General features: G+C 34.5%; 1 protein-coding gene and 1 long non-coding RNA gene across 3 annotated transcripts; both read left to right on the top strand.

Moving 5' to 3' along the window:
- Nucleotides 1–871: 871 nt before the first annotated feature.
- Nucleotides 872–7,339, top strand: LOC112288254 (uncharacterized). 2 transcript variants are annotated; one of them, XM_024532265.3, is made up of 8 exons: nucleotides 872–1,542; nucleotides 3,609–3,793; nucleotides 4,240–4,280; nucleotides 4,655–4,836; nucleotides 5,285–6,432; nucleotides 6,707–6,788; nucleotides 6,982–7,070; nucleotides 7,219–7,339. In XM_024532265.3, exons 1-8 carry the CDS (start codon nucleotides 1,228–1,230, stop codon nucleotides 7,268–7,270), a joined length of 2,094 nt encoding a protein of 697 aa, XP_024388033.1. In that variant the 5' UTR covers nucleotides 872–1,227; the 3' UTR covers nucleotides 7,271–7,339. The 2 variants fall into 2 exon arrangements, with proteins under 2 accessions (XP_024388033.1, XP_024388035.1); XM_024532267.3 differs by having other exon boundaries at nucleotides 894–1,542; nucleotides 5,288–6,432.
- Nucleotides 7,340–7,492: 153 nt separating this feature from the next.
- On the top strand, nucleotides 7,493–8,267 carry LOC141045906 (uncharacterized). The gene is made up of 3 exons (XR_012218477.2): nucleotides 7,493–7,633; nucleotides 7,817–7,866; nucleotides 8,132–8,267. It is a non-coding gene; the product is annotated as an uncharacterized LOC141045906 (long non-coding RNA).
- Nucleotides 8,268–27,532: the final 19,265 nt, after the last annotated feature.

Here is a 27,532-nt window from a genome sequence, read left to right as displayed (position 1 = left end):
AACAAACATCCATTTTTGCATTCAGTTTTACCAATATTGTGTAGAATCTTTATCACTTTCCAAAATTATTTTGGTGTTGCTACATGTTTTTTGGAAAAAAATTAAATAAAAAAATACAATAATAGAATCATTTTGTCTTATCCTTAAAAATTCTACTAGGATGATCTTTTACTACTTTGATTATTTGTAAAATTGAATTGAAAGAGACATTGTACCGTGACTTTCCTTATTCCATAAAACCCCAACTACAAAGATCCACAAATTTACAAAAGGATAAAGTACATATGAAATAATAAAGAGGAGAAGGAAGTGTGGTCCAGAGGAGAATGATAGTGTTCAAAGTTCGTTCGTTCGTTCGTTCGTTCGTTCGTACTGCAAAGCTTCCATGCTCCGCTACAAACGGAACGATGCCGCGTGGCATGCATCCATCCATCCAAGATGATGATAATGCCTTGGTCATGCGGGGGGGGGGGGGTGTGCTGGGCTGGAGTGTGACTGGGCAGCAAATTCTTCTTCGTCCATGCAGGCAGCACTCTCTCTCACTCACTCTCTCACTCACTCTAACTCGTAAGCAACAAGCGAGGCACACCAAGAGAGAGGGAGCAACATAAGGGCAGCGTAGGGCAGGGCAGAGAGGGAGGTACTGTAGCATTGCATGCATATGCCTGCATGGCAACCCTGCCCTGGTCTCCCCCCATCCCCCCCCCCCGCCCGTCCCCCGCGCCACCCCTCCCTCATTCCTCCCCCTTCCCGTTCCCTTCCTTCCCCCACCAACCGAGAAAGAAGAAACAAAACTAACAGCAACGCCAGGGAGGGGAACAAGAAGGAAAGGAAGAAAGCAAGAAAGGCACACGCAGCACCCCTTCCCCCACCTCTACCCGCTCTCTCGCCACTTCCCCCGCCTTACCGCACCTGGCAACAGTTCGCTATCTTCCTCATTCTTCCTCTGTTTTTCTCCATCTTCTCCTTCTCCTTCTTCGCTGTGCTTCTATCGTGGTGGTGGTCTCGCGATGTCTCTCCCTCCCTACCTGATGTCTATCGCTACGTTCGGCGTTCTGGTCCTACGGCACTCCTAGTCCAGTCCATCCTCACAACTCCCTCTTCGCTTTCTTCTCTAACTTACCATATGTTGTTCCCATCCACTGCTGCCTCTCCCTCTCCCTGACCCTTACTCCCCTCCACACCTCCCCCTCCCCTCCCCTCTCTGTCCACTCTTTCTCCGCTGCGATGACGGACCCTGCTAATGACGACGATGACTATGACTTGAAGGACGAGGAGCTCGTCGACTTTGAGGGCTCCGACTATGGCTTCGAATCTGGCGAAGACGAAGACGATGAGTTAGAACCAACTACTAATCCTCCCTCCTCCATCACCATTACCACAAAGGGTGGATTCGGCAGTGTCGAAATTGAGAATGAGAAAGATGCTGCTCAAGTGGACGGAGTGCTTGTGCAACCTCCCGTTGTAGACCATCAACCTAGGGACAAATTGTTGCCCCCTAAGCCTGACCTTGAGGATGGCGAGCTTGACGACGCTGCCATGGTGATCACCCCTCTCTCTTCTCCATGGTGTCCCTCGCTACTATCCGTTCTCCCACCCCCAGTTTCCGGTCCGGTTCCTATTCCCACTCTTGGCTAGGGTTTCCATTCTCTCGTTCCACTACTCTTTTTATTATCTCGCATCTCTCCGATAGTGGCAGTAGTTACATGTCGTAGCCTCTGCTGTCGTGGTTTATCGCTATCTTCTTGTCGTCTTTCGGGGATTTTCGGCGATTAGAAAGGGAGAGAAGAAGCCGTATCAACTCTTGTTTATGTTTTCTCGTGCTGCCATTTTTCTGTGATCATTTCCTGAGAGGAAGGAATGGAGCGAGACAGAATGAAAGAGGGAAGGATACTTTAAAACTTCTGTTTGAGAAGCAGAGTGTTTTTTTTTTTTTTTTTTTTTTTTTTTTTTCAATTTTATCCTCCAATTCTTTTTAAAAATAATAACTTATTTTTTCGTTAGGGGACATGCACTGCTCGCTCTTATCACAGCATCATATTTAACATCATTCCATTCCGGAAGCGTCTCTCAAGTGTTTGTTGGGTAGGGGTTAGGTTCTTGTCTCGAAGTAATTATCCGCTCTTCGCTTCTAAGACGAGTGTTCGGAAATTTTGGGGCTGCATATCATATGAAGATTCAGATGTTATTCATTTGTCCCATAATCGGTCGTAGACTCCTGAGGACTGCACCTGTGAGAGTTACAGATTTTGGAATTTATAGTTTCCTTTTGTGCGGACTTTGGCTCTGTCGACTGGTTCGCATTTCTCTTTCAATTCCTCCTTTGGAAGTCCTCCTTTGAGATTGAAGATCTCTCTCCTCATTCTTCATATTGCTTCATCAACTCATGCTTCTTTCTCTATCCTGATAGAGTTGAAACGGAGTTTGAAGTTGAATTTTATTTTTATCTATTTAATCTTCTGTACATGTCCATAGACCTCAGATTCGTATCGAGGGAGAGTTGTCTCTGAGGTAAGGGGGTCATTGATTCTGCTCCATGTCTGGAAGCTCATTTCCTTTACGCGTTATTCCAAAGTCTTGTCCACGGGGCATGTCCTGTACGTATTTTCTCGAGTTAGGTGTTAGTTGCCTTATGGGATTGAGGGTTGTCAGTTTAGCTTTCATACTTGAATGAGACCAATTCGGCAGCTAAGCCACTGTTTCACTTGGCATTGGGAAACCATGAAGGAGACGGCTGGATTTAATCAATTCCTTTCAGAGGTTGAAGGCGTATTCAAAGCACTGGCGGGGGATCAAATATAACCAGAGGGACCATTTGGTGAACTTTCAAGTATCTAATTGAGTGTGGTATAACTTTTGTGGCTAGATTTGTGGCTATTTGTGGAGGGGAGGAGTCATTGCCAAATACATAGAGGCGGTTCTTTATGCTTTCATGTCATTATTAAAATTTCATCTTGTGATCCTGTTGTATTGGTTAACTGAGAGGGACATTACATTCACACTCGTTGGCCGTTATTGGCCTGGAACTCGGTTACTCATTTCAAAGTGAGATCACGAAGGTCTAAGCATCTACAGGAACAGTATTTCGTGAAGCATTCGGAGAAGATAAATCCCAATGACGATACTTTTTGTCTAAGAATTGAGAGTATAACATCGGCTATTTGAATAGCTAGAGAATTTGGAACGATTGACGTCTGCCAAACTACATAGAGTAATCATGAATGCCCTTATTCTTATCTACACTTAGAGAGCGCGTTTTTATTTAAAGGAAGTTTACTTTTTTGGTTTCACTCTCCTCAGTTGTCTCTGCATCCTCAGCTTTGCATGTGTGGTTCATTGTAAACATGAAGATAGCTTGAGGAGCCAATTTCTTTGATTCAAGTAGTAACTCTTCTAGTTGTCCTTAGTTGTCTCTTGAAATGAGTTATGAAGTGAGATCTTACAGATGTGTAGAGCTGAACGACATTGTCCTTCATTTTTTGGGCAAGAGGTATTGGATTTTGTAAACGTGATGTTTGCAGGAAGCCTCAACCCTGTTCAAGAGGGAAAGTAGATAGAAAGGATCAATTTAAACACTCATATGTGGAAGTTGGAAATGCGGGGAACAGCCCGAGGGTTGTGACCCTGAAGCAGTATCCAATGGTGGAGACGATGACGAAGGTGAGAATGATCGGCGTGAGCCAAAACGTAGGAAAGATCGATATGCTGCGGAGAGGCAATTGGAAAATAAGGAAAGAAGAGATGCGGATGAATCGGCTCTTGTGCACAGCAGGCAGCACAGAGGGCGGGGAAGGTAATGCATGAAGTCATTGGTCTTCAGAGTGGTTTAATAAATGGATTTGGCTTTATGAGATCCGATTTAGATCCCCCTGAGAGTTGATCGAACAGGTCACATATTTCTGTCGGCCCTTTGTTCACACTTAAATTCTTCTTTTGCTATTGAATGAAGTCAGTGTCGAGAGTATTCTCAGAGGCGTGTCACAAGCGACAAGATTTTGAAGGGAAAGCACAATTCATAGAACTTAAGTTAATTCTTTAAAGGCTTCTCCCTGTTCAAGGGCGTTTGTCTGTTTCTGTTGTATATTCTGGTTTTGTGGCTCTTGGATGTATTCACGCATAAAGGGCTTTTTGTCGGGCATTTGCTCTTGGCGTGTTACTGATTCGGACGGGATTTGAGATATGTGCGGAATATGTGCTTTGTAGTTTCAATTCGTAACATTTTGCTCCTTGGTTGTTCAGCGACAAAATGCATGGAAGTCAGAGGAATAACTATTTTAGAGGTAAATTTTGGTTTCAGTACATGTTTTTTAGAAGACATTCGATTCCCGGACTAAGTAGTGCGATTTTTCCAATCGGAATGTCATACATAGATTCCAATTTGCATTAATTGTTTGTGTTAGTGAAGGTCTGCACTCGTGTTTAAGTCGCACATTGTTTCGCTCTTGTGTGAGTAGAGTTCTGTAATTTTTGTAGAGGTCAAGCACAGCAGATACTGTATTTTTTTATCCAAGATTCATGCATTTATAGTATATGTCATTTTGTCTTGCTATTTTAAGACCAAGTTATTACTGGCGTGCCCACCAGCTGCTTCGAATGTAGCTCAAGTTCTTTATGATTATGGATGATGTTCTTACTAATTAAATGACATCCTCAGGCACAAGAGGTGTCAATGCAGCGCCCTTTCATCGAGGGAATTCTGGACCAGGCATTATGGGTCCAGGAAGACCTCCAGTCCCAATGGAGTATGGGGGGCATATGCCATTGCGACCTATTGACCGAGGATTTCCACGACCCATCGGAGGGATGGTGGCACCTGGAAGACTGAATCATAGTGAGGTTAGATTATGAAGCCCTACTTGAAGTAGCCTGTTTTTAATTGCTGCTCTTTTTGGCAACATGTGATCCTCTGATTCCTTTTTTTGCCATCAAGTATCGGTGTAAATGAAGTAGGCCACGTCATGGTTCATACTACTAGTCTAAAAGTGATGGTCATGTGTAGGGAGTCACTTTTAATTTTTAAATTTTTAAAAATTTCATACGTCTGTTTTGTCACATTCCTGAGGATGAAACTAGACGAGCGTGTTCTAAGTACAAATGCTGATGTGGACGTTGTCTCTGAATTTTGCTGTGTTCTGTATCTCATTTTAGGAGCTTGTGAAGTTCTCAGTTGATGGGCTCTTTTCTTTCATAATTTGCGTTGCATTGATAAATTAGTATTACTTACTAGCACTGATTCGTCGAAGAAGACTGTGATTGCTTACATTCATCAACATTGCTTGTTCAGCAGATGCAAAATCAAATTAGAGATAGCATGGCTGTTCAAGGACATATATTACGGTATCAACAATGTGTGCAATTAGCACAAGAAGTCCAACAAGCCCAAGCCCAGGCTCAGGCTCATGCGCAAGCTCAAGCTCAAGCTCAAGTCCAAGCCCGAGCACATGCTCATGCGCAAGCGCAAGCTCAAGTTCAAGCCCGAGCACATGTTCATGCTCACTCCCAAGGACATGTGCATGCTCATGCTCACGCCCAGGCCCAGGTCCACATGGCTAATTCTGAGGCACTTCGAGCTTCCATGAATAGTTCCACCATGCGGCCTATGATGGGTCTGGAGCTCATAGGAGGACAAGTACAGGCATCGCATGGTATAATGGATTTACATGTTCAAACACCTGACTCGGGACAACAGATGAATTTCCTTCGGCCTTTAGAAGGTTTTGGGTCTAGAGTTCCACAAAATACTGATTTCGCTGCAGGTCGAGGCAGCATTGGGTCGCATCTGTTGAACCAGTCAAGTAACCGAGATCGAGCAGCTGGAAGGCAAATGAATGCTTGGCTACCTGCATCTGCCGTGCATCACGAGATTTCAACTATTTCAGGTGCTCGAGCTAGGGCACAGGGCCAGAGTAGAGGTCAAGTGATGAGCTCTCTCTGGGGTGAGCCACCTGTAGGTGGTATTCCCACTGGATTTCCTTCACCACTTGGAGTCATTGGTCATGTAGCTCCTGTCAATGTAAGTCCAGGTATAGCTCCTGCCGGAGTAATAGCTTTGGGAACCCCCAAGAGACAGGGATCGTTGCCCATAGTAATGCCTAGCAGTACTGCATCTAACAGAGAAAATCCCAATGTGAAGAAAGTGGACACTCGTCCTCAGGTCGATGGCACCTGGAGAACAAACGGTGACAACAGAGGTAGTCTTCATAATAATGGGAATTCGGCCCCTAGTTCAAGGAAGGACGCTGGTGCATGGTCTAAAAGCTCAACAGGTCAGACTGGAAGTAAACGAAGTCGGGAAAATGGGGTTGATCGTAGGCACAGTTCTGGGAGTTCTGGGACTGGGACAAAGCCTATTGCTCCTCCAAATGTAGGAAATGGTATGGGAGCTACAGGGAACAATCTTATTCGACTTGGTGGTCCTGTCACGAAGAGCAGGTATTACTTAAACATCTGTAGAAGCAGCATATGAATTTTCTACCAATGAATTGTTAATATTAAGAGTTCGTGGTTGTTGTACTTTATCATCTTCCCGGTTGCATTTCGTATAGAGTTTATTATCGTCTAACTTATGGAAACCAAGGGATTACCAAATGAATGTGATGTTCGCTCTTAATACTCATTTAAGTAGAAATTTAGCTCGACAAGAGTGACAAAGCTTTGGTCCTTGATTTGGTGCTTGTAAAGATAATGACATGGATCTTCTGTGTAGAGTTTTGTCTGTGAGCGGTTTTCCAGAGAATACGTCAATGGCAGTGGTGGTGGAGGCATTTGAGAAGCAAGGGAAGATACTGGTAAGCCTTTGATCCCGGTTGTGTATATTTTCATGTTTACTTTCTAAAAAATGCCTTCCCACGTTGCATGAGACTGATTAGGACTTGAACAGTCATTTTCAATACGGTTATATTGAAGGTATGTTGACGAATTATGCTTCCTCCAACTTTTCTTCGTTTTTATTCCCGATTTCTATGTTGGATGAACTCGCAGGATTTTAAGAAAGACGAGAAAGGAAATGCTTTCCGTATAACTTTCTCAAGCGTGGATGAAGCTGTTTCAGCGAAACGAAGTCTTCATAGGTGAGCAATACTCAAAGAACCGTAGTCTGCAAACTTTGCGCTTTTCGTACAGCATTAGGCTGCAAGATGGATCATGGAGAATGTTCATCAAGATAGTGTTGTATTTTCCTCTTGTCCACATCCTGACAGGTTAAATCGCTCTCTGCAGGACTCTCTTGAATGGCCGGCAGATAACTGTAGATTACACGGTGCAGAGATAGTGACTGCCTTGATAGCCTTTTTTGTACGATCTAATAGTAATGCGACACTCCAACACATTTTCATGTTCACTCAATCTTGGAATTATTTGGGTTTTCCAGGACGAATTCACTATGTAACCTTTGCAATTACCATTGGATGTTTACTGATTCGGTGCAGTGGAGTACTTAGGAACTTACCCTCTAAAGCAGTTTGTTTGCAAAGAATCATGGGTTCATTTCAAGGTGGTACCTGCATGCGTAAAACAGTCCTTGCACCTACAGGTAGCACCTATGACATTTGTGGAGCTGGTATGGTAGGGTGCTTTTGCTAATCGAAATCAGTGCTTTGGACGAGATGAAGCTTTTTCATACTCAGTGATAAAGGTTGGTATTCTACTTTTGGACTGTGCATTCATGACCAGGATAATTTAGTCACGAGACTTCTTTTTGAGTCTACCATGTAGAGTAATTATGTTGCCAGTTTCATATGTTGCCTATCCAGACTTGTCACTTTGGTGTCGCACGGTTGTTTGTAGGGTACATCTTGATTCGTTATGTATTCTACAGGACTCTACGAGACTATTTGGCGAATATTTTTTCACTATTTTCAATACCAAGTAAATGAATTACTGTACTTCTCAGTTTATGTCTGTTGAGGCTGGATTAAATTTCCAGTATTCTGCAAGTTTTGATAGATAAAGCTTTTGTGATTAGTGTATGAACATTGTAATGCCTTTATTTGATTTATTATTAGACCTGTTCTCTATCTACGAGTACAAGTAATGTTAAGGTTTTGTTGTCGTTGTATAACAAATAGAATGCTATTTTAAAGATATACATAATAAGGTTCTAAACTAGTATAATTGTTGTAATTTTCTATAGAACACTTCATAATAAAAAAACAAAGCATTTATCAAAAAACCTAATCAATAGAGGTTATTGAAACAATCTCTACAGAAGTATGTACAACACGGTTTATAAATCACCAGGGGATAATATTGTAAAAACATTTGATTGTAAAGTTAAACAATTTTGCGGAATTCTCCTCAATAACCCTGGTAATTCATGAGATTTCAGGATTATAAGATGAAACCTGGTTACCAGGGAATAATCTTGTTAAAACTCTTGATTTTACAGCATAAACAACTTTGCAGAATTCTCCTCTAGGATTTTTGAAAGCATCAAGTTTTGTACGTTCTGCCTATGCATAAAACATGATTTAATACTGCCATTTTTCCTTGTGATATTTTTAGTTTACAAGTTTCCTTGTATTTGATTGTATTTATCATAACTTTTGGTTTTGTTTAATTCTTCTTTTATTTTCTAATTCTCTTTGGATGAGTTTTTTTTTTTTTTTTTTTTTTTTTTTGATAAAGAACAAAGCTGTATTCTTCAGAAATTGATTACAATAAACTATAGATTTGTTAAAGCTGTTATTTTATTTTATTTTATTTTGAATATATATATATATAGATATATGGTTTTAAAAAAGATTAGTTAATATGTGGTTGATGTGAGAGATGTACAATTAAGTTAATATAACATTGATATGAGAGATGTACAATTAAGTTTTCAACAACCTTGTTTATAAAATATATGTTATAATTATTTCAAAAGATACCTAAACCAAGTAAGAACATGTTTCTATACAAATTAGATAGTTATTGCAATTATATTTGTTTTTATGGAATTTGTTTAATCTATTTTGTACAATAGTTTGTGGCAATAAAGTGTTTTAATTGCTTGTATAGTGTGCAATATATTTGATAGATACAATAAAGAAAAGTTTCTATTTTGTGAATGGTTATACATGTAATTTTATTGTTAGAAATGTGAATTGACTTTGAGCTTTATACATATTCTTCACTAATAATCTCATGGATAAAAATATTTATTAAACTCTTTATGCAACATTGACTACAAATATTTTATATTGAGCAATTTCTAAGTCATGATTATTCAAGAAAAGTGCCTAATAGCAAAATCTAAATGTATTGTTTGTAAGATCTTGTGAATTTTGCTAAGTTGTAATACTTGACATGGAAGCAAATCTACATTGTGATAATAGAGTATATCACCTATAAGCATGAATAAATGGCTTTGTGTGCCAACATCATTTTTTGACCTCAATTAAAGAAGGTGCAAGTTGATCATAATTTAAATATTATAAAAAAAAAATGGGCAATTGTATAGATTTTATTTTTTTTTATTATTGATTTTATTGTTAAATTTATAGATTAGATTACTTTATTTTTTAAAATGTAATACTTCTAAAATCTTTTTAGTTTTATTTAAGAACTGCAAATTAAAAATTTAATAGAGTTGGATAAATTTATAAACATAGCCTAATTAAAATTGAGTATAACCAATCTTAAACATAAAACCATTGATTTTAATTAAGGCTATAGAATTCAATGAAATGAATAAGTTTCATTGTTAATCTAAAGGCCTTATTAATAATTAAGTTATTAGTTATTAATGCTTCATTGTTAGCCTCTAAGAAAAAAATCACATTATTTTCATCTCATAGTTGCAAGCTCAAGAACAACCAATTAATGGTAAAGTTCTTTAATATCAAATATCAAACTTCATAGCTCAATTAAAAGCAATACAACAACACATTGAATCATTAGAATTAGAACAAAGAAATCAAGACTACTAATATGCCCAAAATTATAGTTTCAATAAGATTCATACCAAATATGACTTAGCTATAGCTATTACAGCGAGACTAAAGACTTGTGTAGGTGATCTTGAAAATGAAATTTGGACAATCTTTCATAATGAGATAGAGTTTAGATCCAAATTCTTTTTGTTCTAAAAGACTTATTATAGCTTGGTTATAGAAGCCAACAAACTTTGAGCAATAACTAATAACTACTTTAAAAAAAAACGTAAATCAATATTGAGCAACAAGTTTTAATTAAATTCCTATAATCAATATTCATCTATTGGAAAATGTAATATTAAAATATTACCATAGTTGAAGAAGAAATCATAGATTTTTTATATTCAACTTTTGCATATAAATTACATTAATTACTACAATCCATGTCAAACCATGAAAAACTTAAATTCTAATTTTTAGCAACACTAACTTTGCTATGAATAATTCAAAAAACCAAAGATATTTATTTTTTTGGCAATTCAAATATGAGTATAATTTCATCTTATAGAGTTTGTGCTTTAATGGTGTGAGTTCCTATAACATGATATAGATAAGATAATTATATAGATAATTAGAACCATGGAAGTTTTTAGAATTAGAGTTAGATTAGTGGATCGGATAGGATCTATGTTAAAACATTCTAAAAAGGATTTAGGGCGGTTTTTAAGGTAGAGCCCACCATAAAACCTTATAGAAAAGGAGTTTAAGGCAGTTATCTAGTTGGAACCTATTACCTAAGCACAATCTAGAAAGTCTAGGGTGGTAGGACAAGGCATAAATACGACTGGCTAGGGCCTTTTGAGGCATCTAATCAAATATGGCTTCCGACCTTTTTTCTTAATAATGTTTGGTTCTGCATCTTTTTACTCAAATGTGTTCTGTTTTGTTTCTATTTGCTCAGTTTTATCTTTCATGTCCTATTCTGTTTCATTTTCTTCTAATCTATTTGATCCTATTTTGCAAAGAAGCCTTACGTTATTTTAGATTGGAAAGATAGATTCTTGAGTTAGACTAGTCCTGTTTCATTGGTTCTTGAAAAAGTATTAGACTATTTATTTTTGGTAGCATGCCAATAGTCATCATTTAATCCAAGTTCAGTTGTTGTAGTGACATTGGATACTGTATTGAGGCAATAACAAGCTACTCTTAAAAACTCAATTAGGAGATGAAATGACATTATAATAGTGAAGTCTATGAGAAAAATTACAATATGGGAGATATGGCAAAGCCATCCCATATGGAGGCTCAAATACAACACCTCTTACACAAAATAGCTACTTTGTAAGGGCAAATAGAAGCCTCGAGGACAAGAGAGTCTACATCTACTAGGTTGAAATTGAGTAAGCCTAGTACATACTTTGGAACTTCAAGACAAGAAGACATATGTCAATGGCTCTTCAACATGCAACAATATCTCCAACTATCTAGAGCAAATACTAGTAAAGAAATTATATATGCAATCTACTATTTCAGAGATGTATCAGCCATTTGGTGGCAACATCGAGTTTAAAGTTATAGAGCTCAAGGTAGATTTTGTGACTGAGAGGAATTTGAAATTCAGTTTAAGAATCAATTTTGGCCCATCAATGTAGTGAAGATAATACCCGATCACTTGAAAAATCTTACACAAGCTAGATCACTGCAAGATTATGTCTCCCGATTCAAGTCCTTATGCCTCTAAATTGGCAATGTTTTGGAGGCAAAGATAATGGATCGATTCCTACGAGATTTGAAACCTAGAGTCCAATGAGACGTGGAGCTAAAAGATCTATAAGCATTTGAAGAGGAAATTTGGATTACAGAGGGGGTCGATGCTATAGATTTCAAAAATTGTGGAGCATGACCTATAGTACTAAGTTGTATGTTCCTATCTAATATTACGACACAACAATCAATGCCAATGGAGATTGTGAGTATAAATTTTGACTCCTCAACTCAAGTTACAAGATGGCCTCAATTAAGAGTTTCTTGTAATTGGTGGTGTGAAGTGAAATAAGAAAATAACAAGAACAAAAGAAGAACAACCACAAAGCAATTGAAATAAATGACATGAAGTAATTGCAATACTCAAAATTAAGTCACAATCTGTTCATTATGTTTTCATCTAGTAAAAAGTAAAAAATAAAAATTATATTTTTACATAGATAATTTTATTATCTTTTCAATGATATAAGAAACATACAAATCCAAATTACTATAAATAAGTTATAAAGTTTTAAAGATATGAAGTAAATAATTGAAAAATGGAAGTGAAAATATTTTACCTCAAAGATAATTTGCTTATAGATCAAAAGTTCGAGCCTCAACAAGGCTTACATGTAGTGTATAAGGGTCTCTAAGAGAGGCCACAAAGCCTTAGTCTTATCCTCCTAACTACCTTCAACGTGCTACAACCCATATGAGACTTGTACATTCATCTTTCTACAAGGACTATATTAGCTGCTGGTCCTCCTATTTTCTACTAGAAGGACCAATATTTTTGTAATTTTGACCTCACCATGGTGTTCAAAAAAATCCAATTAGCAAAGGAACCTTGTGTAACTCTCAAATCTTATTCCATTTCTTCATAAAGGCTCCCAAGTGGTAAAACTCATTTTTACCAAGATCTTAAAAATTGCTCTAAAAATTCCTAAAATATTCTAAATAAATTCTAAAAAATTCTATAATATTTCTATAATACTAATATCCATTTAAGGCTATATTTTCCTATCTTATAAATTTTTGATAATAATATAAATCAATTTAAATCTATTATAAATCTTATTTTTTATATCAATAACTAAAATGACATGAGGTTCTTTCTCATGCTTCTTCTAACTACTAACATTTATAGTTTTTATAAGTAGTACATATATATAGAAGACCAATATTAATATTGGTCTTAATAAATAATCCTTAATATTCAATAATAAAATAAAAATACTAAATCAATGAAGATAATTGCCTCCAAGACTTATTAAGATTCCATTTCCACTACTAACATTCTAATTTTCTATTTTTTTAAGGATTTCTATACTAGTTACTATATGTTGTGATTTAAAGCATTCTAAATATATTTTTTTATCCTAAAACAATAAGTGAGTTAGTTTGATGACTCATAGAGATTGATGCCTTACATGGATCATTGACACCACAAAGACGAATTTTTTTGGTACAAAAAGGATTATATTTCTATTTTCAAGAGCGATGCCATCTGATTGGAGGTTGTATAAAATATCAAAGTATAAATATTAGAAAGATAAGGTAAATTCACAATCTCAAAACTCATCGAGTCAATGATGAGTTAGAGTAGGAAAATGGAGCTCTTTAGTAAAAGATCTAAGGCTAGTAGTGGAGGTAGCTACTGTCTCTCAGAGGCAAATGGCATAGCCTTGGACAACTATAAAAAGAGTCAACTCGTACTTTTAATGGGACTACTAAGAGGACAATCATGTTGAGTGCTTATAAATTGTGGTTCTATAGAAAATTGCATCTCAATTGAAATTTCTAACTGGCTTAGGAATAAAACTAAGAAAATCAAAGGAAGAAGTATACATCTTACAGATGACCAAGAAAACATATTAAGTGAGACATTTTAAGGAGAAACCTTGAGATTGATGGACACCTATGTCTTAAGAAAGACATTGAAGGTAACAAAGCTAAGGTATGATATTATCCTTGGTATGCCATGGCTGGAGATGGAAAATAAGTAAGTTGATTAAATAACAAGGACAATATCTTTTAAAGATGGATGACGCAAAGTGACTCTTTGTACCTCTACATCAAGTGAAGAAGAAAACAATCTACAATCAAAGACTTATTTGTAGGAACAACCTTTATAAAGAAGCAACTATAGTATGAGCAACCAATATATATAGTGGTTCTAAATCTTCCATTAGTGGTGGAAAAGATAGCCAAAGGGATAAAATAAGTAGAGCACCTCATACGAGAATATCAGTATGTCTTTTTAATTGACCTAATTAGTAGTATAGCTCTTAATTAAGGTGCCTCCTTTCAAATAAAACTATTGCTTAGGGCCAAAACAATAAGTCGACTAATTTATGGCCTAGCACCAAAAGAACTTAAAGAGCTACGGAAGACATTGGATGAACTCTTGGAGAAAGGCCTCATTCAAGAAAGTACATTACTATAGAGAGCACTTGTACTCTTTGCTCCTAAGAAAGATAGTGGACTTTGCATTTGCATCGACAATCAAGGTTTCAATAAGTAGACTATTAAAAATATATATCCACTTTCATGTATGGATGATCTTTTTGATCAACTTTAAGGTGCAACCATCTTTAATAAATTATATCTTTAGAGAGGATATTGAAAAATACCTATTGCAAGAAAGTATGTGAAAAAAATGGCATTTTATACGTGCTATAGATATTTCGCATGGCTGGTTTTACCTTTTGGCCTCACCAATATTCTAGCTTCTTTTATGGATCTCATGAATAGATTGTTTTGAGACCTTTTGAATAAGTATGTAGTCGTCTTCATTGATGATATCCTTGTATATAGTAAAATCATTGAAGAGCATGACCAATACCTATGAGAGATACTACACCAGCTGCAAGATAGTTGCTTCTATTCCAAGTAATCAAAATGTGAACTTTGGAAGTTGAAAGTCACATTTTTAGGACATGTGGTGTCTTTCAAAGGCATATATATGGAACAAGATAAGGTAAAAGGAGTGGAAGATTGGCCAACCCCCAAAGATACTTCTAAAGTTTGCTCATTTTTAGGCCTTGCTGGATACTAATACCACTTTGTTTGGCAATTCGCTCACATTGTTGTCTCATTGATAAACCTATTAGAGAAGGATGTCCCATTTGAATAGAAAATAGAACAATAAAATTTATTTCATAAGTTGAATTAGGCACTCATTATTGCTCCAATATTACAATCGTATGATCTTAATCTTCCTTGTATACTTGATATTGATGCTTCTAACTTTGCTATTGGAGCGGTCCTTCAATAAGACTTTGGCAGGGGCCTTCAACCTATGGCATATGAATCACGCAAGCTTAAAAGGATAGAGCACAATTACTCTGCATGTAATCAATTAGTGATTAGACTCACCATAAAGGTATAGTGACACTATCTATTAAAGAAGCTAGTGGTTGTTCGGATAGACTATCGATTCTTACTACATGATTTACCTCTGGAAGATATGAAATCACGGCATAATCATTAAGAAGAACAGTTGCAACTTTTTTATATCTAACTTGAGTACAAATAAAGGCGACAACATACTGTATCAAATAATTTATCATGAAAACCAGACTTGAAAGAAAAATTAGAGGACAAGGCAAATATTTTTATTATTAGTACTATCATTTCAAATCTAATCAAAGAAGCAAAATAAAAAAAAGCTATATAAGAGGATGTTTATTTCAAAATAGTTAGTGATTGATTGAAAGTGGGTGATATATAATATCAAGATTACACTTTTAGTAAAGGCTTGCTTTATTTCAAGAAGCAAATTTATATATCCAACAATGCTAAACTCTAGACCCACATACTTTAGAAGAGACATGATATTTCAATATCTAGACATTTGACATGAGAGAAGAACTTAGAATGGATCCCAAGGACATGGTTTTGGACAGGTTTGGATTATGATATTTTGTCAAGGACAAAGACTCGATGAGAGAAAATATACACAAAAAGGCTATCTCGATATAATAAGTCAAAATATAAACAAGTAAGTACATTAAAAGGAAACTGGAATGGCTATTGCCACAAGACAAGAAACTAGAGACTCTTGAACCTAGACTAGAAGCAAGAAAGGAGTTGACAAGAGTGAAGAAGTCTTCACTCTTGTCTCTATATATACTATCTAATTAGGGGCTACGTGGCGACGTTCTATAGGACCTCCAATATGTGTTGACTTTGTAGGACACATGCCTTGACTTACAAGGCAAGTTTTTCTATGTGTGGGCCACATAGTTAGCTTGATCTTCAAGCTAACAACATGTGTGGCACATGGCCAACTTGTTGACCACGTTTCTAATCCAAAAAGTCAATTAAAGATACCTATGAAGTCAAAGCAACGTCTAGGAAGTTTCTAGGAAGCTTTTATATTAAATATTATAGAATTAACTTACTTTTATCTACTTTTACTTACTTCTACCTATTTCTATATGTAATTATTAGCTTACATGATTATGGCCGTGACATTACCCCCCCCTTCTAGAGACGAGTTCCACGAGGAGCGGTCATCATATGTTGAGGAAATCTATGATGCGATGAATTGTATTCGCCACATACTCTGATCTCTGTTCTCTTCGAAGATGATTGATAGGGCCTCTCAACCATCGGTAGTGTCCCATACCAGGGCGGGAAGACCGCCCAGTTATTTGATCATTGTTGAGGCCTTCGTAACTTCCTTCGAATAGAATATTCGGAACACCATCAAGAGTTGTTCCTACCTCTAGCAAAATCACCAAACATCGAGAGTCCCTTCCCAAATCGTGATACCAAACACGTTGTATCTCACCATCTATTCGAGGAAGAACATGTCGTTCTTGAAGATCTTCATCTCGATTACGTCGTCTTGAAGGTTGTGACAATCGTAATGTCTCGTCCGGCAGGTCAGCAAACGAAGGTTCTTGAGTTGAATCCGCTGGTTGTTGGCTCTCCATCTAATTAGCGTCACAAATGCAAAGAAGTTACAAACAAGGATAAGAAATTGAATGTTATCTTGCCTCAATCTTGTCTCTTTTATAAGAGAGATTTTCATCTTGGTTTTGATGGATGTCGTTGATGAAAAACTTTGACTTTAGCTGATGCATTTGCTAGATTCCTGGATGGCTCCCATGTGCGTTCACTAATATCATATCCGCGCCAATGAACAAGATATTCCAGCTTATTTCGGCGCCGCCTTGAGTCTAATATCTCTTCCACCTCAAATTCTTCATTATTATCTACTTCTATAGGAGGCGGTGGCATTTGTCTTCTTCCTTGTATATCCACTGTCTTATATGGTTCAAGAAGAGACACGTGGAATACAGGATGGATCTTCATTGACTCCGGTAGATGTAACCGATATGCAACTGGGTTGATCTGTTCAGAAACAGAAAAAGTGCCAAGCCTACAATAGTCCAACTTGTCACAAGGTCGAGTAGTCTTGATATTGCGACGAAGTAGCCATACCTTATCACCCACGTTGATTTGTGGTTGCTCCTTACGATATAGATCTGCGTTTATCTTTTGTCGTTCTTGAGCTTCCTTCAATTGCGTCTTCATTATTGCATGTAACTCTGACAACCGATTTGCCATATCTTCTACTGCAGGATTATCAACTTTTGAAAAATCAAAAGTATCAAGTCGTGGATGATAGCCATAATTGACAAAGAAAGGTGTTTGTTGCGTGGAAGAATGTACCGTATTATTATAAGCAAACTCTGCCAATGGCAGAAGGGTTGTCCAATCATCTTGTTGGTAGTTGATAGTACACCTTAAATATTGCTCCAAGACTTGATTTACGCGCTCTGTTCGTCCATCAGTTTGAGGATGGAAAGCCGAAGATAGGTTTATGTCCACTTTTAAAATCTTGAAAAGGGTCCTCCAAAATCTTGACACAAATTGAGTTTCTCTATCCGATATGATATCTTTAGGTAATCCATGATAGCGATAGATATTATCAATGAAAAGCTTAGCTGTTTCTTCACCTGTGATAGATTTTGTACATGGCAAAAAATGTGCCATCTTGGTGAAACGATCTACTATCACAAATATAGAATCATAAGATCTTGAGCTTGGAAGATCTGTGATGAAATCCATAGAAATAGAAGACCATGGTTGTTCTGGTATAGGTAATGGCTGAAGAAGTCCGTAAGGTCGATGACGAGGAATTTTTGATCTTGAACAAATATCACATGATTGTACAAAGTCTTTGACTGACTTCCACATTTGTGGCCACCAAAAATCTCTTGATATGAGTTCCAAAGTCTTATTATATCCAAAGTGCCCTGCTGCTGGAAAGTCATGACGTGCTTGAAGAACACGTAAACGTGCTTCTCCTTATGGAACATATAGGCGTCCTTCAAAATATAATAGATTATTCTTGAACTCGAACTTAAAAGGATCATGAAACTTGGAAGAATTATTCTCGATATCATAAACAAGAGGGTCTAAGGACATACTGGACTGGATTTGCTTGAGAAAAGTTGAATCAACAGTCAATGTTGATTTCATTGCTCAGAGATGAAATTGCTCCGGTTTCAAGAGGACCGTTCTTTGTTGCTCAAAAGCTGCATCTCCTTCTTTTGGTGCAAAATAAGAACGTCTAGATAGGGCATCGGACAAACCTTGTTGTTTTCCTGGCCGATAAGTGATAATGAACTCGAATCTTGACAAAGACATACTCCAACGAGCTTGACGACGATTCAACACGCGTGTTGACATGAAATACTCGAGGTTCTTGTGATCTGTATACACAGTGACTGGACTAGAAGCACCTTCTAGATAATGATGCCATTCTTGAAAGGAATCCACGATCGCAAGAAGTTCTTTATCGTGGATCTCATAATTGATCTCGGCTGCTGAGAATTTTCTTGAATAAAAAGTTATCGGATGAAATTTGTCATCTGTTCCCATTTGTGATAAAACTGCACCCAAGGTAAAATCTGATGCATCTGTTTCCATAAAAAATGCCTTGGAAAAGTCAACACGATATAAGACTGGTGCAGAGACAAACGATGTCTTCAAGGCTTCAAATACTGCTTCCGCTTCTTGATTCCATTGGAATTTATCTTTACTAGTCAAGCGTGTAAGTGGAGCTGCAACTCGTGAGAAATCTTTGATGAAGATCCGATAGTAGTTAGCAAATCCCAAGAAACATTGGACATCTCTTACTGTCCTTGGAATCTTCCAATCCATGATTGTTTGGACTTTCTTAGAATCCATCATGAGACCATCATTTGAAATGATGTATCCTAAAAAGTCAACTTGAGTAGTGTGAAATACACACTTTTCCATCTTGGCGTACAATCCTGCATCTCTAAGTTTTTTTAATACTTGACGAACATGTATTTCATGTTCTTTGACGTTCTTAGAATAGATCAGGATATCGTCTAGATAGCAGACGACAAAATTGTCTAAGAATTCACGAAATACATCATTCATGAGATGTTGAAAAGCAGCTGGTGCATTCGTGAGTCCAAAGGGCATGACATTATATTCGAAATGTCCATACCTAGTTCGAAACGCAGTCTTCCATTCATCTCCTTCTTTGATCCGTACTAGATTATATGCTCCTCTTAGATCTATTTTTGTATAGATCTTAGCTTGATTCAATTGGTCAAGGAGTCCTGATATCAAAGGTAATGGATACCTGTTTTTGATTGTGATCTTGTTGAGTCCTCGATAATCAACACACATTCGTAAAGATCCATCTTTTTTCTTTACGAATAGAATTGGAGCTCCTGCTGGAGATTTTGAATGGCGTATGAAATTCTTTGCTAAATTCTCATCAATATATGTCTTGAGTTCAGCCATCTCATCTTGCGATAAACTGTAAATTGGTCCAAATGGTGGCTGAGTTCCTTCATTGAGGTCGATTGAATAATCATATGGGCGATGCTCAGGAAGAATATCTGCATTCTTTTTCTCAAAAACGTCTTGATACTCCTGATATTGACTTAGAATGCCAATTGAAGTCTTTACGTTTTCAGAAATAGGTGCAGCATAAATAGCAAAAGTTGATCCTTCTTTTGCTGCGTGTATAAATGCTTTTGCACCTATCAATACGGGTTTTACTATACTAGACTTATAATTTTTTACTTGGTTGGTAGAACTATTAATAACGCTTTGGAAAAAATCAAGTTTATGCGAATTCCAATCTATTCGAGGGTTATATTTTTCTAGCCAGGATAAACCTAAAATAACTGGATTGGACGGGGATTTAATTATGTTAAAAGCTATGTAGCTATCATGACCGTCTATTGTTACTTCTATAGGATGAGTTTCATGAGTGACATCTCCAGAAGACAAGGGACGACCATCTATGACTTTTACATGTACTGGTTTAGGTTTCTGTACAAAGGGTATTTTACGACTTTTAACAAATTGTTCATCTAAAAAACATGCTGAGGCTCCCAAATCTAATAAAGCAGAGGCTTTGTAATTCTTAGGTCCTAAATATAAGTCTATTATAAAACAAGGAGAGGGTTCTGAGGAGAGGATAGGACCTTCATTAGGAATTGTACAAGGTTCCAGCTGTACGGTCCCTATTGTAGCTGGACGAATCTGTTTCCTAACATGTTGTCTTCTTTGACCGTCGTACCCCTCATTTTATAGTTGCATTGTTTCTTTGGACAATGTTGAGCAGTGTGCTTAGGTTCTCCGCAATATAAACATAATCCTTCTTGACGACGACAAATCTTTTCTTGCTCAGTTAGGGGTTTAAAACGTACCGCGTCAATTTGCATGTCTTCTACTTTTGAATGTACGTTTGGCAAAGATGTTGATGTTGCCATTGAGTAATAACGTTGAGGTTCCCGTGAATGATTCTCGGATCGAAATTCAAAAAGTCGATTATCACATTTTACCACAAAATCGATTGCTTGACTCAAAGTTTGAGGATCAGGTAAGTTGAGCATCAATTTCTTTACTTCGTATTGCAATCCATAAAGAAATTGACTCATGAGTGCAGCATCATCCCACTTGATGTCAATTGCAAGTTGTCGAAATTGTGAAGCATATACTGTTACTGAGCGATTTCCTTGTCGCAGAATTTGGATCTTATTTGTTGCAACACGAGTTGCATCGTGTTCACCATACATAGATCGAAACTCTGCCAAAAAAGCTTCCAAATTGTCCAATATTGGATTTCGTTGTTCAAGAAAAGATGAAAACCACGATAATGCACAACCAGAAAGTAGAGTGCCAATAAACCTGACTTGTGATCCTGGAGTTGGATAGCTTTGCGGTTGAAGTTCAATTGCCAATTGTACTTGATTGATGAACCCTCGAAACTTTGATCTCGTACCATCAAATTTCTCAGGTAAGGCAATTCTTGGTTCTCTAGTGCTTATAGGGTGTTGTACAATTGGAGAAGGAACGTGATTTGTTGTAGATGTTGAAGCAGCTCCGATCATCTCAATATCTCCACTTTCTGCTATTCTTGTTTTTTCATGTGTTGGTGAATTGAGTTGATGCATCGCAAGCATTAACTCCCTCATTTGCTCTTGCATTTGTGCCATTGCACTCTTCATTTCAACAAGCTCTGCCATAATGACACTAAGAAGAAAAATTTGTTTGATATTGCTCAAGACAAAAAAAAAGAAAGACTTGATAACAAAGAAGATACTAAGAACAATATCAGTTTAGAAGTGGGTAATCCGCAAACTTCTAATACGCTTATGTCTTGTCAAGAGAAAGGGGTAATCCACTCTTACTCAAGAAAAAACAAAGCTCTAATATTGTAAGTGTACTCTTATCAATTTGTCAAGGACAAAGACTCGATGAGGGAAAATATACACAAAAAGGCTATCTCGATATAATAAGTCAAAATATAAACAAGTAGGTATATTAAAAGGAAACTGGAATGGCTATTGCCACAAGACAAGAAACTAAAGACTCTTGAACCTGGACTAGAAGCAAGAAAGGAGTTGACAAGAGTGAAGAAGCCTTCACTCTTGTCTCTATATATACTATCTAATTAGGGGCTACGTGGCAACGTTCTATAGGACCTCCAATATGTGTTGACTTTGTAGGACACATGCCTTGACTTACAAGGCAAGTTTTTCTACGTGTGGGCCACATAGTTAGCTTGATCTTCAAGCTAACAACATGTGTGGCACATGGCCAACTTGTTGACCACGTTTCTAATCCAAAAAGTCAATTAAAGACACCTATGAAGTCAAAGCAGCATCTAGGAAGTTTCTAGGAAGCTTCTATATTAAATATTATAGAATTAACTTACTTTTATCTACTTTTACTTACTTCTACCTATTTCTATATGTAATTATTAGCTTACATGATTATGGCCGTGACATATTTGAGCCTTTGTATACTCCTACGAGTCATGTGAAGGTAACAAAGCATGCAATGCAACATCTTGTAGACTATTGCACCTAATTTTCCTACCCACGGCATGTTGGAAGCAGGTGACTATAGATCTCATTAGGGATTTGCCATAGATGCCGCATAATCATACTGTGGTTGCTATCTTTGTGGATTGATTCTTGAAGCAATTTAACTTAGGTGTAGTGCGCTCAGATATTGATGCCTCAATGCTTGCACGAGTCTTCTTTGATACCTTCTTTTGTCACCATAGATTACTTCATGTCATCATTTTAGATTGGGATCCACGCTTCTTAAGACTTGCCATGTCTATAAGCTTCCATCTTTAAACAGATGGACAAAAAAAGCATACAAATCGGATCTTAGAAGATATGTTGTGGATATTTGTGGTGGTTCATCATAATGATTGAGATGAATACTTGACATCCTTAAAGTTTGTTTATAATGATGATATTCAAGCAAGTATCGATCACTCGCTATTTTTCCTTAATATTGGTCAACATTCAATTACGCCAGCAATTCTCCATCGTCCCATCAATACCAATAATTCAACAACAAAAGAATTTATACAACAGCTTATAATGGCCTTAAAAGAGCACCACCTTGTTACTGCACAAAATCAATAAAAGCAATATGTGGATAACCATTAGCAACACAAGATCTTTTTGGAGGATAATTAATTATTTCCCTCTACTGCCAACTTGCCACTTGCTACATCATTCCAAATCCATAAACTAGCACCTCAATGGCTTGGACCATTTCGCATATTTGTAGTGATATCTGATGATGCATACCGCCTCAAGCTTTCACTATATATTTGGGTCCATCCAGTCTTTTATATTTTGTAATTGAAGGAATTTCATACTGAGTCATAATGCTTTCCGGATCGATACCAACCACCACCACTACTAGTTGTAATTGATGACCAATAAGAATATGAAGTAGATAGTATTTTAGAGCATTGTTACCTTCATTGTGGTAATTGATGTCCACAATTTTAGTACAAAGTTCTTTAGAAAGGTTATTCCATTCATGATGCAATGTAGGAACTTGCACAAAACTTCACCAATTACCAAGAGACAATTCGAAGATACCTTTGAGAGAAAAATGAGGACATTTTGCATTAGTGGAAGAGAATTAACTGTAACAAGGTATAGATAACATAATTATATAGATAATTAGAACTATGGAAGTTTATAGAATTAAAATTAAGTTAGTAGACCAGATAGGACCTACCATAAAACATTCTAGAAAGGGTTTAGGATGGTTATTAAGGTGGGATTTTCCATAAAACTTCCTAGGAGAAAGCTTAGGACAGCTATCTAACTAGAGCCTACTATAGAACCTTCTAGAAAAGGAGTTTAAGGTAATTATCTAGGTGGAAATTACTACCTAAGAACATTCTAGAAAGTCTAGGATGATAGAATAAGGTATAAATAGGACTGGCCAAGGCCTTTTGGGGCATCTAGTCAAGTATGGCTTCGGACCCTTTCTCTTAGTAAAGTTTGATACTGCATCTTTTTGTTCAAATGTGTTCTATTTTATTTCGATTTGCTGAGTTTTGTCTTTTATGTCATATTTTATTTAGCTCTGTTCAGTTTTTTTCTAGTCTATTTTATCCTATTTTGTGAAGAGGCTTTATATTGTTGTGGATTGAAAAGATCTTGGGTTCTTGAGTTAGATTAGTCTTATTTCAGTTCCACTAATGCATTTGAATTGATGGCTTGTTAAAAAAATATTTTATTATTTTATATATAAGAATTTTTAAATTAAAAAATTAACTTAAAGATCTTAGTATTGATTATGATATAAAAAATACTATAAGTTACATAGTCTTATTAAATAAATATTATAAAAATAGAATCTTATGAAGTTTTGGAGATAATTATCTTATTGAATTTAGTAAGTTTTCTTATTTGTGATAATATTATTTAGTTTATAAGATCAATGTATAAAATATTTTCTACTCAAATATATTACTTATCAAAAAATTATAAATTATAATCAATAAATAAAAAAAAGCACAAAAAATAATATCATGATTTTTTAAGAATTTTTATAAAATATATCTAAATTTAATTTAAATAGATTGTATTATACTTAAAAACTTAAAATATGATAAAAAAAGCCTTTACTTAATATCACTATCTTAGAAGTATTAAATGACTCATTATAAATTATTTCAAAATATATTTCAAAATAATTTATTTTTTAAAAATATATTTTAAAGGTTTTAATAAAAATTTGATTTTGCTCCTTTCAAGGACTATTATGATTAATTGGATCAAGATTTAAAGGCCAACCAATTTTTTGAGGCTAATTATATGTTTTAAAATACTATAATTAAATTAAAATAAAAAATAAATAATTTAGTTTAAATAAATAAAAATGAAATATAAATTAATATTAATATTAGAATATTAAATATATATATATATATATATATATATATATATATATATATATGTTATACAAATTATAATAATTTAGAAGTAGTATCATGGACATATATATTTACTCTAATAACTATTTAGATAATATGAATAGATAGAAGTAAGTAAAAGCAGATGAATTTGATAATATGAATAGATAGAAGTAAGTAAAAGCAAATGAATTTGATAATATCTTCTAGAGAAGTATCTTTGAAGCTTTATAGACTTGATTTTATCTTTATATGTTCCTAAAGATAATTGGTCAACTAAAAACTTAGCCAACAAGTTGTCCATGTATTACACATGTTGGCTACTTGTACTACAAGTTGAACATGTATCTTACAAATTAGACATGTATCTTGCAAACTTGTTGGCTAAGTTTTTAGTTGACCAATTATCTTTAAACACACATATAAGAAGCTTGTCTTGTAAATGAGACATGTATCTTACAAATTAGACATGTATCTTGCAAATTAGACATGTATTGAAGGTCCCATAGAATGTTGTTACGTAGCTTTTAGTTAGATAGTATATATAGAAGCAAGAGTGGAGCATCCCTCATTCTTGTCAATTCCTATTGCTTTTAATATAATTTCAAGAATTCCTAATTTTATTGTCTTTTGACAATAGTCACCTCAAATTCTTTTTGGATATACATATTTAGTTTTAATTTTAGTTTTATTTTTTTTATTTTTTATTTTTATTTTTTATCTTTCTCTAAAAAACATCGTACTACTTTTCTTCAAGGTCTTTTTTTTGATAAGTAGTTAGGAAGATAAGATTGAGCCTTGTCACTTTAGAACACCTTACATATTACTTATGAACCTTGGCTAAGCTAAAATCCTTGACTACACAATCAATATATTTATGAGGTGAATCATAATTAATTATTTTTTACTTTAAAATTAACATAACTTTGTTATAGTAATTTGGATTTACTCATTTTTTATATTATTGAAAAGATAAAAGAATCAACTATACAAATATTTATTATATATTTTTATATTTTATCATTTATCAAATAAAAATATTTTATTTATTCATATTATTCTTACAAGAATTTATAATAAAACTTACCTTATAATTTTGGTTAAAGTGTGAATTTTATTGTTATAAATTCATTTAATTTGAGAATAGATCCAAACTTTTTATAAATCTAAGTCATACATGTAAAGCATTGAATTTCACCACTATCCTTTTAAATTATCTTTATTGAAGGTCTAGAGTTATATTTCAAATAAAATAGAAAAAATATTATTTGGATTTGTTAATTGAAGATAGTTAAAAAGAAACAACTTAAGAAAAAAATAGATCAATATGTATCAAAGACATGAATTATAAACAAAAAAATAATCAATACACTCTTGTATCAATAAAAAAGAGTAGATAATGACTTAAAAATGGTATATCATTAAGACTAGAATGGACATTACTAAAGACAAGAAGACTAGAGACTCTTGAAACAAGACTAAGAACAAGAAAGGTCTTGACAAGAATAAAGAAGACTCTACTCTTACTTTTATATATACTATTTAATTAAGAGCTATGTGATAACATTTTGTTTAACCTCCAATATGTATTCAACTTTAAGATACATATCTAACTTCCAAGATAAGTTTTTTACATATATACCATATGACTAATTTGTACCACAAGGTACCAGTATGTGTGACACATGGCCAAATTGTTGGCCAAATTTTCAACCTATCAATTAACACATATAAAGTCAAATTTGTATCTATAAAATTTCTAAAAAAATTATCTTTAAGATATTATAAAATTTACTTATTTCTATTTATTAATTAATTAAAATAAATATAATTATTAATTTTATCTATTATAATGGATTATAAGTAATAAAAAATAAATTAGAAATAATTGACATATATAAAAATTGAACTAATAAGGTATGAATAGTAGAAAGAAAGTTGGAGGTATCCAACCTACATAAGAATTGGACAATTTCTAATTTGAATAAGAAGAAAATAGCTCATAAGAGTAAATAGGCACAAATACAAAGATGGCTGAGTACTAATAATTAATTAAATTAATATAATTAAATATTAAAGTTAATATTTAGTGATATTAATATTAAAAAAATAAAATTATAAATTTATTTTAAAAAAATAATCACGTTTTTATTTTATTATAAATATAAGATATTTTATAAATTATTAATTTAAATTTTATTATTATTATTTGAACTATGTAAAGTCCTTGTAGTCTTTCTTTTGAAGTTAAATTATATACATTCTGGATCAAACTAATATTTTATGTAAAATTCCCATCACCATGATGTTGAATAATTTGGTTTAGCTTTGATACAAAAGAAATAATTTAAGTGATATCTTATTCTTATTTTTAAATAATTAAATAATATTTTAATATTTTATCTAAATTTGTATTATTAATATTATAAAGAAAACATATTTTTAATGGTATACATTAAATTCATATGAAATTTTATTAAATTTATTCAACAAAAAGTGAAAAGAAAATTCCATAAGCAATTGCATACAAATTCGTTATGTCTGAATTTACTCCAAAATCCTTCAATGTTAATAAATAAAAAAATAAATTATAAATAAATAAATATTTTGTGTACATGGGATTTCATAGCACTTGGGATTTATATATAATAAAAAAGAGGTGTCTATCTTGCGGTTCTTTTGATTTTATTATTTATTCTTCTAATTTTAAAATCAGAAATAGAAATTAATTATTATTTGTAACTGAAGAAATTATAGTTCTTTTTTGTTCTTTTTTAATATTTAGATTTTTTTGAATATTTATTAAGCAAAAAAATTAATAATTTAAAATCAATATTAAGGTTTTATTAAATTTTTATGGGCTTTTATTGTTATTCATCTACAAAAATGTTTATGTCATGATTTAAATAATAATATCACATTACTACAAACTTAATGCTGCAAATGATTATAAAGTTTTTTATTCTAAACTCAAAAACTTTAAACCTAATTATTATTTTTTTAATTTCATATTAAATTTAAGAATATTTAAAAATAAACGATTAAAATTAAACATTTAAATTATTTTTTGTTTTAATTAGATAAAAATAGTTTATATTTCTAGCAAATGATAGTCAAATAAACTAGAGGAGGTGGAGACTAGGGAGGGGGGGGGGATGTGTGTGGTGGATTGAGACTA

Source organism: Physcomitrium patens, chromosome 11 (assembly GCF_059467195.1).
Source record: "Physcomitrium patens ecotype Gransden chromosome 11, ASM5946719v1, whole genome shotgun sequence".
Classification (NCBI taxonomy): Eukaryota; Viridiplantae; Streptophyta; class Bryopsida; order Funariales; family Funariaceae; genus Physcomitrium; species Physcomitrium patens.
This window is presented reverse-complemented; position numbering and strand designations above follow the sequence as displayed.